This window comes from Photinus pyralis, unplaced genomic scaffold, assembly GCF_008802855.1.
Source record: "Photinus pyralis isolate 1611_PpyrPB1 unplaced genomic scaffold, Ppyr1.3 Ppyr1.4_LG2, whole genome shotgun sequence".
NCBI classification, from domain to species: Eukaryota; Metazoa; Arthropoda; class Insecta; order Coleoptera; family Lampyridae; genus Photinus; species Photinus pyralis.
Genome location: NW_022170403.1, coordinates 15556683 through 15571652, shown reverse-complemented (window position 1 = coordinate 15571652; position 14970 = coordinate 15556683). Strand labels below are relative to the sequence as shown.

At 37.5% G+C, this 14970-nt stretch overlaps 3 protein-coding genes across 4 annotated transcripts; all 3 read left to right on the top strand.

Moving 5' to 3' along the window:
• Positions 1-42: 42 nt before the first annotated feature.
• Positions 43-6403, top strand: LOC116164819 (zinc finger protein 2 homolog). Its single transcript, XM_031479039.1, has 7 exons — positions 43-778; positions 832-1072; positions 1487-1684; positions 1737-1904; positions 3986-4178; positions 4225-4567; positions 4616-6403. The coding sequence occupies exons 1-7, from the start codon at positions 286-288 to the stop codon at positions 4744-4746; spliced, it is 1767 nt and encodes a 588-aa protein (XP_031334899.1). The 5' UTR covers positions 43-285; the 3' UTR covers positions 4747-6403.
• Positions 6404-8211: 1808 nt separating this feature from the next.
• LOC116163450 (uncharacterized protein K02A2.6-like) lies at positions 8212-12594 on the top strand. Of its 2 annotated transcripts, none has more exons than XM_031477368.1 (2): positions 8212-8807; positions 8883-12594. In XM_031477368.1, exons 1-2 carry the CDS (start codon positions 8516-8518, stop codon positions 10847-10849), a joined length of 2259 nt encoding a protein of 752 aa, XP_031333228.1. In that variant the 5' UTR covers positions 8212-8515; the 3' UTR covers positions 10850-12594. The 2 variants fall into 2 exon arrangements, with proteins under 2 accessions (XP_031333228.1, XP_031333227.1); XM_031477367.1 differs by having other exon boundaries at positions 8212-10637; positions 10683-12594.
• Positions 11343-12461, top strand: LOC116163847 (uncharacterized protein K02A2.6-like). Its single transcript, XM_031477977.1, has one exon. The coding sequence runs from the start codon at positions 11343-11345 to the stop codon at positions 12459-12461; it is 1119 nt and encodes a 372-aa protein (XP_031333837.1).
• Positions 12595-14970: the final 2376 nt, after the last annotated feature.

The following is a 14970-nucleotide window of genomic DNA, read 5'->3' as shown; positions in this document are numbered from 1 at the left end:
TTACGACAAATGCAACTGGGAATTGCAGTTTAGACACATTCGAATGTGTGGCTGTGGCAAGCGTATAGGTAGATGGTAGGGATTGGGAAAAATGGCTTCTTTCAGTGTTTACAATTAATTCAAAGTAAATTTGTTAAAATTCTCAAATTTTTGGCGAAGTAGTGATCGTTTTTCAGTTATCTTGTTTGTTAACCAGAAATGTAATGAACCATGAATAATTTTTGATACGATTAAGTGTTAGGATACATATATTTGTGTTGCTGCCCAGTTTTAATATTCATCACAATGAGGCACTTAGACCAAACCAACGATGTGCCAATAGATCAAGAAGACTTAAAAAAAATAATCGAAATTAAAGAGGAATTATCAGACTTCAACTTGGAGGACTGTGATCGTTTAATGAAGAACAACTTCCACAGTGACGACGAAAGTTTCAATGACATTGAATTACCTCTTAGCCCTTCCAGTCCTTCAAGCGTCTATGAAATCTCTTTGAAAAGTGTAATACCAAGAAAGCACAGACGTAAAGCATTACAACCACAAAAAGCAGTTCATTCAGAAGTCAGTCAGGGAAGTTCAGTCGGAACTAGTTCCGAGTGTTCACAGGATGCCTCTGACCGTAGTTTCCTGAACTTGCTCAGTGCAGAAAATATATTCAATATAAAAACTGATTTACTAATGTCCGACAACGAAAACGAAATTGAATTGCCAGAAAGTGAAGACTTATTGCGCGATATAGATGAGGAAAATATTTTCAAGGGCTTACAGGAGGAAACAAGTATACCCGATTGAGTATTTTTGATTGTGTTATATTTTTTAACTCTGTTTAAGATGGTGAAAAGTTAGACGAGGAGATAATTGATAATGTGAAAGAGGAATGGAGATCTCATTGGGGAGTGAAGTGTAATATGTGCGAGCAAGTGTTCCCTTTTAAAATGGAATTTGATAGGCATTATCGTGATAACTATGGCATTACTCCGGTGTACACTTGTTCCTTTTGTAACAAATCTGCAGAGAAGTATTCTACTTTTAGGTCGCACTGTTACAGGCATATAACTGAAGGACGATATAAGTAAGTTACAGGATTAACATGTTGTCTGTTACAAAATTGACTTGGTTTTATGAAGTATGTGCTTTTTAAATAGAACACTGCAAACTTACTATCAAGTTGTAGGTAATTTTTGAGCAATTTTTTTTATTTTGCAATCTCTTGCAATTTTCTATGCATTTTTCTAATGTTGTAAGAAATTCCATCTAAAAATTTAAAGGGTGAGATTCAACAATATTTGGAGCGTACATTTTGGGCCAAATTAAACACTTTCGAAAGTCTTATGCGGTTCTCTTTACTTTTCATCAACTCATTAGACTATTTAGAGCGTCTGAAATATTTCTGTGGCCTTCTCGGCTAGAATTGGAATTTGAAATTAACATTCAAGTGTATTTAGAATGAAATCGGCCATTCATTCCTACGTTCCTACTTTTGCAGATGCCAAGATTGTGACAAAGGTTTCAGTTTGCAAAGCATGCTTCACGTGCACATTTTATCAAGACATACGAAAGCAAAGCCATTCGCTTGTGATATATGTGGGAAAAGCTTTGTCACTAAACCTGGCCTCAGGATACATTCGAAGAAACACAATGTAGAAGCTAAAGAAGATTATCCCTGCGTTGAATGTGGAAAAGTGTAGGTTTTGTTTTCTTGTTCTATTGTGCAGTTGCTATATTGTTTAATGCAGATTACATACTAGAGGAGGATTAACGTCCCATATGAACGTGCACAGGTTAGGTAGACGTTTCATGTGTGATGTTTGTGGGAAAACTTTCACACAGAAGGTGAATATGCAGCAACATGTTAAGCAACACACGGGTGATAAACCACATCGCTGTGATAAGTGTGGCAAAACGTAAGTATATACTTTTCAGGAGTAGTGCAGCTGAAGATTTGTATCGATCTGAGGATTGAACAGATTTTTCACCTTAAATGTTCTATGATTGTATAATAAAATACATGAAACAGATTTTTTCTGACATTCTTTTTTTCATTTTAACGAGCGTTTTTAATCAGCTCACCCAAAATTGTATGGGTAATGGGTGAATTGTTATATGTATTATGTAAACTTCAGTTTTTTAGCCAGTGGATTTGTAACATTCATGAATTTTCTGAGATAAATATGTACCTATAATAAAATATAGGATAGGAGCTTTCTTATTTTAAATAGAACACCTTATATTTTATTGTATTTTCAAAATCTACATGAAAATCTACCGTTGTTTGATACCACATTTCCTATACCCAGCATCAGAGGTTTCTAGTTTTTCAAGATTTTTCAAAATTTTTGACGTTTGATTGCTTTTTTTTAGCACCCTGTACCTACGGCTCCATTGAATTTCAAAAAGTCTTCCAAAATCAACAGAATAAACATCAATTGAGGTTTTGTTCTATGTGCTAGCCGTTTTTTCAATACATGATAGCATGGTAGTCGCTTCTCGAATTCCTACTCCATTTTATCAAAAGCTCTTCTCACCCTAATTTCGAGAAACAATTTGTATAACAGAAACTTTGTTTTTCATAAGACCCCACACATAAAAGTCCACTGACGTTATATCTGGAGATCCAGAAGACCAATACCGTGGATCTGTAGGATTAATCCACTTGGCTTCAGAAATGTTCAAAGACATAAGCATCGTGGGTAGAATGAGCTGGCGCTCCGTCAAGTTGAAACCCGTAGTTTTGCCTAGGTAATGTTCCCAAGGATGGTACAATGACATTACTAGCGCGTTTATTTCAAGGCCTCCTAAGGAAATTGTACATAACGGTCATAATCTTACAGTTGATTGATGTAGAATTTTTTCCGACATTTGAACGTGCAAAAAAATTTTAATAATAATTTAAATCATTCCCATGTAGCATCAGTAGGTATTGTTGATTTTGGAAGACTTTTTGAAATTCAATTCAACGGAGTCATAGATACAGACAGAAAAGCCGTCAAACGTAACAAATCTTGAATAACTTAAAAACTTTTGATGCTGGGCATAGAGAAATGTGGTATCAACCAATGTAGATTTTTATGAAGATTTCGAAAATACGATAAAATGCATGGTGTTCTATTTAAAATAACACAATTTGCTATCCACATCCGGTAAAACCGGAAGTGAAACGATTATGGTAATATTTTTTTTTGATAGATCATGAAAAACTATGTTGATATGCAAATTTTCAGATTTAAATTATTAATGGAAGTCTGAATATTTTAGGTAACGGTTTGCGTGAACCAGCCTGTATGTATAGTATAGGTACTGAGTCCAAGGGCAATATCCGGACATTCAACGTTTGTTTTGATTATTAATTTTGTGAACTATTTCAAATTTTGGATTCTTCATCTTTTTTCTAACAGAGCGGACATGTTTTGAGCGAGCTCTGACTGATTTTGGTGTGTTGTGTGCTGGTATATGTTTAAAAATGTATCGTCTAGTGTCTCCGGGCGCGCAAAAATTTGCAATGTTTAGTGCTTGTTTCATCGAAATCGGCTCAGTGGTTGAGATTTTATCAAGTTTCAAGTGGTTTTCAACTATAAACAAGCAAAGCTGATAAACTAGGGGGCGGAAGGCCGAAGAGGAAGACGTCAGTCGGCTGTTAATCAGTGTTTTGTTATAATGTGCACCGGTAGATGTCTCTACCACTACCTATTTTAATTGTTAAATTACCTTAAATACGTTTTAGATTGGGAATATGAATGTACAATAGACTTAAGTCGCGAGTTGTCATCTTTTTCTAAGAACTTTTAATGTGTACAACTGTAGAGATGCAGTAAACAATAGGGTTATTATTACGATGTACATTGATGCGTCATTTATACCCAAGTATAGACGGCGCAGAATATAGCAATTAACATTGTTAGAAAAAATCCTTTGATCACAAAATTATTATTAATCATTCTTATGAAATTATGTTCTGAATTCGATTCTGAATTGTTTGATCTTTTAGATTTGCGGAAAAGTCACATTTAGCTCGTCACTACAGTTTTCATAGCAATGTAAGGCCATTTAAGTGTGACGTATGCCAAAAGATGTATAAGACTGAAAGGTGTTTGAAAGTTCATAGCTTAGTCCATGCGGCAGCTCGACCATTTGTGTGTACCTACTGTAATAAAGGTTTTCTTAGTAGCACTAAATTAAAGGTAGGTTTACCATTTTTGACAACCTCTGTAAACATCAATGTTGCAGCAACATCACAACGTACACACCGGTGAACGCCCATACGCTTGTAAATATTGTGACCGCACTTTTACTAATTACCCCAATTGGTTGAAACATACCCGCAGAAGACATAAAGTTGACCATAAGACTGGAGAATATCTCCCATCGAATACTTCCAAAGAAATACCGATTCCCTATACTTCACCACCTAGCGAACTGTCGCAGTCATTAGATGCAACTGATCCTCTTATGATAGATCTGGCCACCTTGAGCAAAACTGATGAGCTTTTCTTACAGCAGGGATTAATCAACTTGCCAACTACATTTGAAGAACGTTTTATGTTACCACATCAGTTGGACTTATTAAATGGTATGTTGTCTGTACTTACAAAATCAATGATCTGATCTTTTTTTCTAGGCTCAAGCAATTCTGGTTTACTGGGACCTTTCGTTCATATGCAACTACCTAATTTCCAAACTGTTATGCCACAGTCACCTCAATCATCCAACAGTCAGTTTAACGATTTACTTCAGTCCTCTCTTATTTAACGGTTCCTACGTTTAACGCCAGTTCTAACTTATTGATTTCATTGTGGAAATAATGTGTGAATATGACAATACTTAGTCGGTTTTCAAATCTTGGTATTGTCCTACTTGTCAGTATGCCATTCACCTAATTTAAATATTTTGTTGATTAGATTACTTAGGTGGAACACGATAGGGATTGGGTTAGCCGTAAGGTACATCATTGATCCCAACCTAAACATTACCCATTTAATTTTCCCTGATCTTTCCACCCATTGTCAAACATATTTTTTTCACAATATTCACGGCATAAAATAATTAGAGATGTGTGAACTCCCTATATTTAGTTTAAGCACAGAGTGAATCCAGTTGATAATCGATGTCATGCAAGAAAGACGGGAACAACTTACACTAGTGGAGTCTTATGAAGTTAACTTACCAAAATCACGATCACCCACATTTATTTCACAACGCAGGGTAACCCATAACAGATTCGAAAAAATGTATGGAGGAGAAATTGTCGAGGAATAAATTTCCTACAAAAAAGAATAATAACAATTTAAATGAGTGGGTTTATTCCTGTATCTATATCTACAATGTCTTTGAACCTTTACATTACGTAAATACAGCTCTCTCTTTACACTACGTGCTAAGATGGTCACGCAATTTTAATCCATTAAAAATCGATGTTCATATATGGCTATGACTGAACATTAATTATGTGCCATAGGGGCTTTGATTTCCTTAATATAATTCTAGTCAGTACAGTTTTTAAACAAAATTCCTTGTTCTGTGAATACTCCAAACACTACTGTTGTCGAATTCACAATTTTCTATCCAATTTGTAAGGATTAAACATAGTGTTCCAATTTTTAATTCAGTGGCCCACACTGTTTCCATATTACCAAAAAGTATTACATGTCTTGACTGGAGTGTATGGCATACTAATTCGTGAGACCTAAGAAATTAGAAATTCATACTCTTCGCACCATGAATTATGACAATTTAGTGATTATTTTAACATTCCATAGAAGATTACAATTATCCATCACATTAATGGCCAGTGTCAGTATTTTTTTGTACATATATTTATTATGATATAAGTGTTAGCTTGATAAGGATTATTTATGTTGACTTCCATTTTTTGTCGTAATTTAAAATATTCTCTGTAAGGGTTTGTTTTTTCATATTTTGTATAGTGGTAGTTTTGCTTGCTGCTTTAAGGTTACGTAACGTGATAGCAATGTGTAATGTGTTTGAGCTACATGGCTGTATGTATATTTTCTTAATTTAAAAAAATATTGATATACCAACCTAACAACGCAAATCTTTGCTGTGGCTATCGCAAATAATATCAAGCAGTTCGATTTATTTGTTAGGCACACAATTTATTGAATGAGCTTTGTGCTGGTTTTCTTATGATGGCAAATTCTGTGCAAAAAAAGTATTAATTGAAAATGAGATTTTTAGTCAAATTGTACAATTATAAAGTGTTACTTTTGAGAGTGAAGTATTCATGTTTAACTTATTCGTACAAAACACAACGTATAATGTATCTTCCAAAATGTACATACTTTATATTTTTATACAATTAATTTGTTTCCTATAGTAGCTAAACTTCTTAGTCATATTACCAAACCCACAATTGGAGATTGTGTATCTTTTATACCAAGTATTTTGTAAGATTAGTGTTTGTCAAATATACTGTAAGCACATTTAATTTTTTTCTGTAGTTTCTCACTTGCTTATTGCCGCCTTTAAACTTCTGCAATGCTGCTCTATGATCAGTGTAGTAATAGCAAACATAATGCACGTGATGTAATCAATGGATGAGAAAATGGGGTTCCAATATATTCGCATTTGGAATATTCCTCCAGAACACTTGTCTATGGAATGTATTTGCCTTATGAATACTTCCCATACTCCCTTATATTAGCGTTCAAAGTAAGTATTCCTTTCAAAATCCTTCTATTTCATATGGGAAGCCAGACCAGGCAGCACTGAGGTACACCAAAGGCTGATTGTGCCTATCCCCTTTCTTTTGCAATAAGGTTAAGAGTTCGTCTCTCGGAATATAGAGGAGGAACTTGCTTAGCGTAAGTTGCTTCACTCTTCCCTGTTCCAGATACCTGTCTTTAAGGAGTTCATGTCTGTCTCTGATCAAGGCGTCACAGTGACGGGCCATATGCTTGGTAGTTGCATCTGCCTCCATAGAACCTGCACATGGGCTCTCCTACAAGTCTAATGTTATGCAGGTGATAGTTGACTATCCAGTGCCCCGTGAGGAAACTTGATCTTTCTAATCTGGTTTCTTTTCAGTTTCAGAAACTTATAAGACCCAGATTTGCCAAGGGGCCTTGTTGAAAAGGCCCTGGTCTGTCTGAGTCTGGTTGCTTGTTCTCATTGACCCTGACAATGGAGGGAGTAATTTGTAGGATAGGTTTGGTCCTGAGGAAGATCCCACAATTGCCTTTGCAAGCCAGCTCATCCCCCATTTTGTCGCCTCCTATTCCTGCGCTGGCACCCAGATCAAGCTTCCCTATTAGATTCACCTAATCTATCTAGAGGTCGCTTGCAATCAAGCGCCATAGCCGATCGAAACCTGTCTGGTGACAGGGTCCTTGGCGCCACCTGACTTACTGCATATGCAATATGCTTATTACGGTAACCTCTATGGATGTTCTCTTGTGCACAGGTCATGATGGCTAACATCTCTGCCTGATACACAGTGCGTTTGAGATAAGAGGTTCACCTCAATATCTCTTTTATTTGACGAGATACGAAAAATTTTATGGCACTAATTTTATTTGTCACATTACGATCTATGACAATTTTTAATAAGGTACCTATTAATTTCCTCGAGGTGCCTACATATAAAATACAAAATTATAAAGGATTTCGTGGATGGTACTTTTTTTTGTATGTTAGCAGTGAATAAGTGAGTAATCATCTGTTAGGATGTGAACTGCGTGCGGTGGAGCTTGATGCTTCATGGGATGGCGTAATAAGTGTAACGCTTTGTGCTGCGCCGTAGTATACTTGGAAAGAATGGAGACCGTGTATTGCTTGCTCCAATCTGTATCGCGGTAGAGAGTAAGCGGGATCTGTGCAATAGTACAGGTAGTAATTACGCTTCTGAGCCTCTGCCTTCACATATCTAAGGGTAAAGGCTCCATGGCCAAAGTTGGTGTGATTTTAATGGCTCCACGGTGACTGCCAGACAGGCGAGTCTGTATCTTACCTACCTGCCTCCTGTAGATTGCCCTGCGCAAGGCTGGCCACCATAAAAATGTGCGGTACAGGTACTACGCGATCAAAAATGAGTTGCTGTCGAGTCACCTTTGGAATTTTTGCTTACATGGGAAATGGCCCAAGATGAGGTTCAATATAAAGCAATGGTGTTGCCAATGCTTCTAATGCCATAACGTTAAGACATCATACACACCAGTGTTATGTATTGGGTTAAGTTTAGTAAGTTAAGTTGGTACTATAGAGTTTAGAGAAAAGTGTCACAAAAAGGTCGTTCAATGTCTCTTGTTATGTTGTGTTCAATAAAGACTAATTAACGAATTGTGTATAGTCAATGGTCCGGTCACACCTCGTGTAAAGACACAACATAAATTGGCGACGAGATAAAAAGGAACAAAGCGAAAATCCGTGAAAAATCGAAGTCGTAACCTCCAAACCCGGAAGTGAGTCTTGTCAGCCATTTTCCATCAGTCCAGTCGGATTGTCGGAAGTTAGTTGCAGTCGAATGTCATTGTAAAAACCATAGAAAACAACAATCAACAAAATGTCACTTATTGGTACGATCGAACCCATCGACTTAGAAAAAACGGAAATCGAAAGCTACCTGGAGAGAATGGATCACCTGTTTAAGTGCAATCAAGTCGAAGGTAATCATGAAGTCGATTTATTTGTCACCCTGGTTGGAAGTGAAGCATACAGAGTGATGAAAAACGCTGTCAAACCGAACAAAGTTGCTAGTCAGTCGTACGAGGAATTAAAGGCAATATTAAAGCAGCGAATGGCTCCAGTGAAGTCAGTCACGTTCGAAAGTCACCTGTTTTATAAAATTAGTCAAGGTAGTATGTCGATCGCTGAATATATAAGTAAACTCAAAGAACAAGCGGATTTGTGTGAGTTTGGAAATTTTTTAGATCGTGCACTGAGAGATAAGTTTATAAGTGGTATGTCAAATAAGAAGATACAAAACCGTCTACTGTCTGAGAAGGATTTGTCGTTTTCCAAGCTGTGCGAGTTGGCTTTAGCACAAGAATTAATACAGTCAGAGAGCCTTGAGTTACAGCAAGATGGTAAAGTAAATAAGTTGTATAGAGGAAACTCGTCCAAACAAGTGAGTCAAAGAAGGAAGGATGTCAGTCAAAGTCAAGTACGTGGTCAAATGTCAGTGTCGTGTAGTCCGAAGTCCAGTCGGAGCTTAGCATCGTCCAGTCAAAAGTCGAATAAAAACTCTACGTCTACGTCTGTTAGTCAAAGGTCAAGTCGAGGCCAGTCCTGTCTTAGATGTGGAAGGTTCCATAATCCAGACACGTGCCCAGCCAAAGAGTGGGAGTGCTTTTTATGTCATCGTCAAGGCCATACGTCCAGAGTCTGTAGGAATAAACAGAAGAAAGTCCATTTACTAGTCGATCAAGAGGATGTCACGGAGGAAGCAAAAGAAGAGTCGACCGATGAAGAATTCGTGGGATTCTGCAAGAACATTCAGGTGTCAAGTAAGTCTAATCCAGCTATTTTGAAAGTTAATGTTGAAAAACGCATAATAGACATGGAAGTTGATACAGGCGCAAGCGTAAGTTTAATTTCTGTTGATACTCGTAACAAATATTTTAAAGATATACCAATTTGTAAAAGTAGGTTAAAAATTAAAACCGTACAAGGAGATCAGTTACAAATTGTAGGTGAAATGATGGTAAAGGTTAAATGTATTGAGTCCGATGTCAAGTATGAATTGCCGTTAGTCGTTGTCTTGTCTAAAATCGAGTTTATACCACTACTGGGTAGGAATTGGCTAAATATGTTATTACCTAGGTGGCGTGAAAGTTTGCATTGTAATGTCATTGAGGTAGATATTTCAAAAATTGTGTCTGAATTTAAAGACAAGTACAGAAATGTCTTTAGTAACGATAAAGCAAAATGCATCAAAAATTTTAAATGTAATATTGTGTTAAAAGAAAATGTTACCCCTGTATTCCACAAACCGTATACCGTCCCTTACTCTATTAAAGAAGAAGTGGAAAAGGAACTTGAAGAAATGGTAGTAAATGGAATATTGGAAAAGGTTGAATACAGCGAGTGGGCGAGTCCAATAGTCGTAGTGCCCAAAAAGTCATCGAAGTCCTTAAGAATCTGTGTTGATTTTAAGGTAACTCTTAATCCATTAATCAAGGTTAATCATTACCCATTACCGAGGGTAGAAGATATTTTTAACCAAGTTGCTAAGGGGAAATTCTTCACTGTTCTTGATTTGAGTAATGCTTATCAACAGTTAGAGATGAGCCCTGAATCCAAACATTTGTTAACGATTAACACACACAAAGGTCTTTATCAGTATAATAGATTACCTTACGGCGTAGCTTGTGCACCAGCACAATTTCAAGCAATTATGGATCAGATACTTCAGGGAATTAAAAATGTTGGCTGTTATTTAGATGATGTCATTATCGTGGGTCAGTCGCTTGAAGACTGCTTCAGGAATGTTGAAATTGTTCTGTCTAGATTAGATAAGTTTAATGTCAAGGTGAATTTCCAAAAATGTAAGTTTTTCGTCCAAACGGTGGAATTTTTGGGTCACGAGTTGTCGGAAATAGGAATCAAACCTATGAAGAGTAAAATGGAGGCTATCGAAAGAGCACCCGAACCCAAAAACCTGCAACAGTTACGCTCGTATTTAGGTCTGCTGAACTATTATAACAAATATTTACCTATGTTGTCTTCAGAATTACATCCGTTGTATAGGTTAGAGCAAAAAGATGTCCCATTCGAATGGTCCAGTAAATGTCGACAAGCCTTTGAGAAGAGCAAGCAGTTATTGCTAAACAGTAAAGCTTTAATTGCATACTCACTTGATTTACCTTTAGTTATGGCTGCCGATGCGTCCCAATAGGCCTTTTACGCTGATCACCGATCACTTACCGTTGAAAACAATCCTGGGAGCGAAAAATAAAATACCTACTCTGTCTGCTGCGAGATTACAACGATGGGCGTTGATCCTACAAGCTTACCAGTATGAAATCAAATACCGGAAAGGACAAGATATGGCAAACGCTGATGCCATGTCACGACTTCCACTTGAAGAATCGACGGAAGAAAAAGCGTATTCTTTTTCTGATTATTATGTGCTACCGTTGACAGCACTTGAGATAGTAGAATGCACCAAGCAAGACCAAACACTTTCTAAAGTGATAGAATATACACAAAAAGGTTGGCCCAACAAGATTAACGAAAGTAATCTGAAACCATATTACATCCGAAGAAGTGAATTAACAGTTGAAAATAATTGTTTACTCTGGGGGAATAGAGTTGTCATTCCATTCCAACTGCGGGATTCAGTCTTGAAATTGCTACACGATAAGCATATAGGGATAGTTCGAGCAAAAATGTTAGCACGTGGTGAAGTTTGGTGGCCTAATCTAAATCAAGATCTGGAGAATTGTATTAACTCTTGCGAAAATTGTCAATCCTTACAACCCAAAGCAGTTCCAGTACCGTATACACCATGGTCAAAAACCGAGCGAGTTTGGGAGAGAATACACATTGACTTCTTGGAAAAATTTAACAAGAAATTCTTGATAGTAGTAGATAGCTACAGTCGATGGATCGAGATACAGATAATGCATGGAACAAATTCGTCTAAAACTATTCAAGCGCTAAAACACATATTTGCTACGTTCGGAATTCCAGAAGAGATAGTATCAGACAACGGACCTCCATTTAATGGGGAGGAATACAAGAAGTTTGCACTTTCAATAGGCACAAAAGTATCCTTGACTCCACCAGTTCATCCTTGCTCAAATGGCAAAGCGGAAAAGTATGTGGATACCATCAAGAGAGGCTTATTGAAGCAATTAAAGGATAATGAAAAACAGAAAATTACCATGACTTTACAGGAACAGATCGATGAATACTTGTTTTCTTTTCGCAATACACCCAACTCAGTCACAGGAGTTTGTCCGGCGAATTTAGTATTAAAACGCCAACCCAGAACAAAACTCTCCTTACTAAAACCAACATTTTTAAGAGGGAAGAGAAGAGAAGATAAAATCGATGGAAAAGTGAAAATATACCAGGATAGTAAAAGAGGAATAATGAGAAGATTCTATGAAGGCCAAAAAGTACTTACCTTCGATACTCGTGTCAACAGGTGGATTCCTGGAAAAATTGCAAAGGTCGTCAGTCCAGTTACATATTTAGTAATGGTGAATAATCAGGTACGATATCTTCATGCCGATTACCTAAAGATGTCCATATTAGAAGAAGAGACAAATCCAATTGTAAGACCGTACATACAAGGGAGTAACCCCAGTCCTTCGGTCAGCGTTGAGAAGGCTCCGGATGAGAATGTTCAGGAAGAAGTGATTGAAGACTCAAGTGTTTCTTTACCTGATAGTCCAAATCCTGACCAAGCACCTAAAAGTCCTGCTCCAGTTTCTATAACGCCTCAGGTACTCAGACGTTCACAAAGAACCATAAAGGCGCCCTCTAGGCTTGATTTGTAAAGGGGGAAGAGTGTTATGTATTGGGTTAAGTTTAGTAAGTTAAGTTGGTACTATAGAGTTTAGAGAAAAGTGTCACAAAAAGGTCGTTCAATGTCTCTTGTTATGTTGTGTTTAATAAAGACTAATTAACGAATTGTGTATAGTCAATGGTCCGGTCACATCTCGTGTAAAGACACAACAACCAGGTCTCGACAATTCGACTACTAGGCATTGACCATCTACCTACCGGACTACTGCTTAGGTATACCATTCCCAAGCTAACAGCAAAGTGCTTCATCGCAACACTCATCTCAATGGTAGTGTTCGAAACAACGTACCTAAAGTAGGTATAACGCAACTTCTCGACGTTTTAATGTATGTAATTGTTAATGCAAATAGGAGTTTGTGTTTTTCAAAGCATCTCGGCAGTTTTCTTGTTATTAGGCTTTCCTAACACGGTTTCTTAAGTAGAAAATAAAGAACAAACTTGCGTTCAATGTAAAAAACCCGTCGTCGTCGGAGGGTGCCGGGTTAAATTTATGTAAACAATAGTGGTAGCTAAATCCTTCGGACTTGGTCGACGCCATGGAGCCAACTCACGTACTCTCAGTAGAGAAATCCTACGTAAAACCGCCGCTATCGAGGTACCACCGCTCGAGGGAATTTTGTCACGCGGTTTAACGTTTCGTAAATCTCGAATCACTGTCTCTCTTTCTCGTGTCGCTAATAGCAATGGGGGTTTACAGTGTAGTTGAATTCCGCAGTTCTAATTGAATAAGCGTGTACCTGAAACCATAAAACATTTTTTTGTACAGTAAAAGTTTATTTAAAAATAGAGGCCGATTAGCAAAAAAATAATGAACTTGTGCGGTTTTAAAGGTTTATTCAAAACGATATGATTGTGGCGGGCTCTGTGACGTAATAAGCCCGACCAATCAGCTCCTAGAACCATTCAGATGACATAACGACTTGGCAATATTGCAGGAGAATGGCATTTATAACTTGCGTCATCTGTCACAGGCACTTGTCACTTTCGTGCTAGATGCAGTTAAACATCCCTCTCAAAACGTCAAATGTGACAAACGTCAGACCCTCGGGTAAGGTTGCCAGCTCACTTCTACGTGATTGGTTGTAGGTTTATGACGTATTTAGTCCGAAGCGTTTCAAATTCGGACTAAAAACACAGCTTTTCAATAATTTATTTTGGGTTTATTTTACTCGCAAATAAAAATTGAGGACACACGGGTCTTTTTATTTTTAATGTACTTTGTGGATCAGAAATAAAAAATGAAGGCGGGATGAGCCCATTCGAGCAATGAGAAGTGCTCCAAAAATTAAATACTATCTTGTCGAAGGTTTTTAGCGAAATCCACCAAAATGTGGGTGTAATATAAGTATGCACCGAAAAAGGAAATGCGGTAGCCTGCGACACGATCTTACTGATGGTGGGGTCAAATCTTGAATTGCGAACTGCGGGTGAACGGGACGTCGGAAGTGGGTACCGTCAAAGGGAATGTGGTAGCCCCCGAAACGATCCCCCTGACGGTGGAGTCAAATCTTCAAAAGCGAATTGCGGGTGAACGGGACATCGGAAGTTGGTACCAACAAAGAGAATGTGGTAGCCCCCGACACGATCTTACTGATGGTGGAGTCAAATCTTCAAACGCGAAAACGGGACGTCGGAAGTGGGTACTGTCAAAGAAAATGTGGTAGCCCCCGACACGTTCTTACTGATGGTGGTGTCAAAACTTTAAACGCGAATTGCGGGTGCACGCGGAAAGTGGGAATCGGGTACCGACAAAGTGAATGTGGTAGCCTTCGTCAAGATCTTTTATTGATGGTGGAGTCAGCACTGGCTATTAAAACACTGACCTGCCACACAAAAATGCGATCTCACACGAGGACTGATAATTTTTGGATCTGGCCAGGGTGCCGCATGCTAAACATTGAATGATTTATACATTAAAGTTCCCGTTTTACCTGGCCTCGTATATACCTATTTGCTTGAAAACGGAAATCATATAAACAAACTTTTGTGTGTGTACCTCTTTAAACTAGAAAAATATACGGTCATTATGAAATTAAGAATGTTTAAATTTTCCCTCGTATCTCTTAAGCGAGCGAACATTTTCATTACATAGGCTACTTTATAAACTAATGTTGTAATACATAAGTAAATAGAAAGAAAATTTAATTGCGTTTATTTTCACGAACAATGCCGAGACTAAAGAAAACCCTAACTTTTCTTCCAAAACTCCTTTCATGAACAAATAACGTGTTATTCTCGATTCTTTCACTCAACGGTGTTATCAAAAACCCTTGCAATTTCTTAAAACTCATACCATTTCCGCGGTACTATTAAAACGCTATAGCATACTGTGATACTTTCTTGCTTTGAAAGTGAAACACACAACTTCACCAACTTTGCCGTTTTATTATAAAGTTGCGACTAAGTAGCTACCTTGTTATACATCAGATTGCTTCAGAATGTAGAACCCCCCATATACCTACCTAAGAGACGAATAGGTAC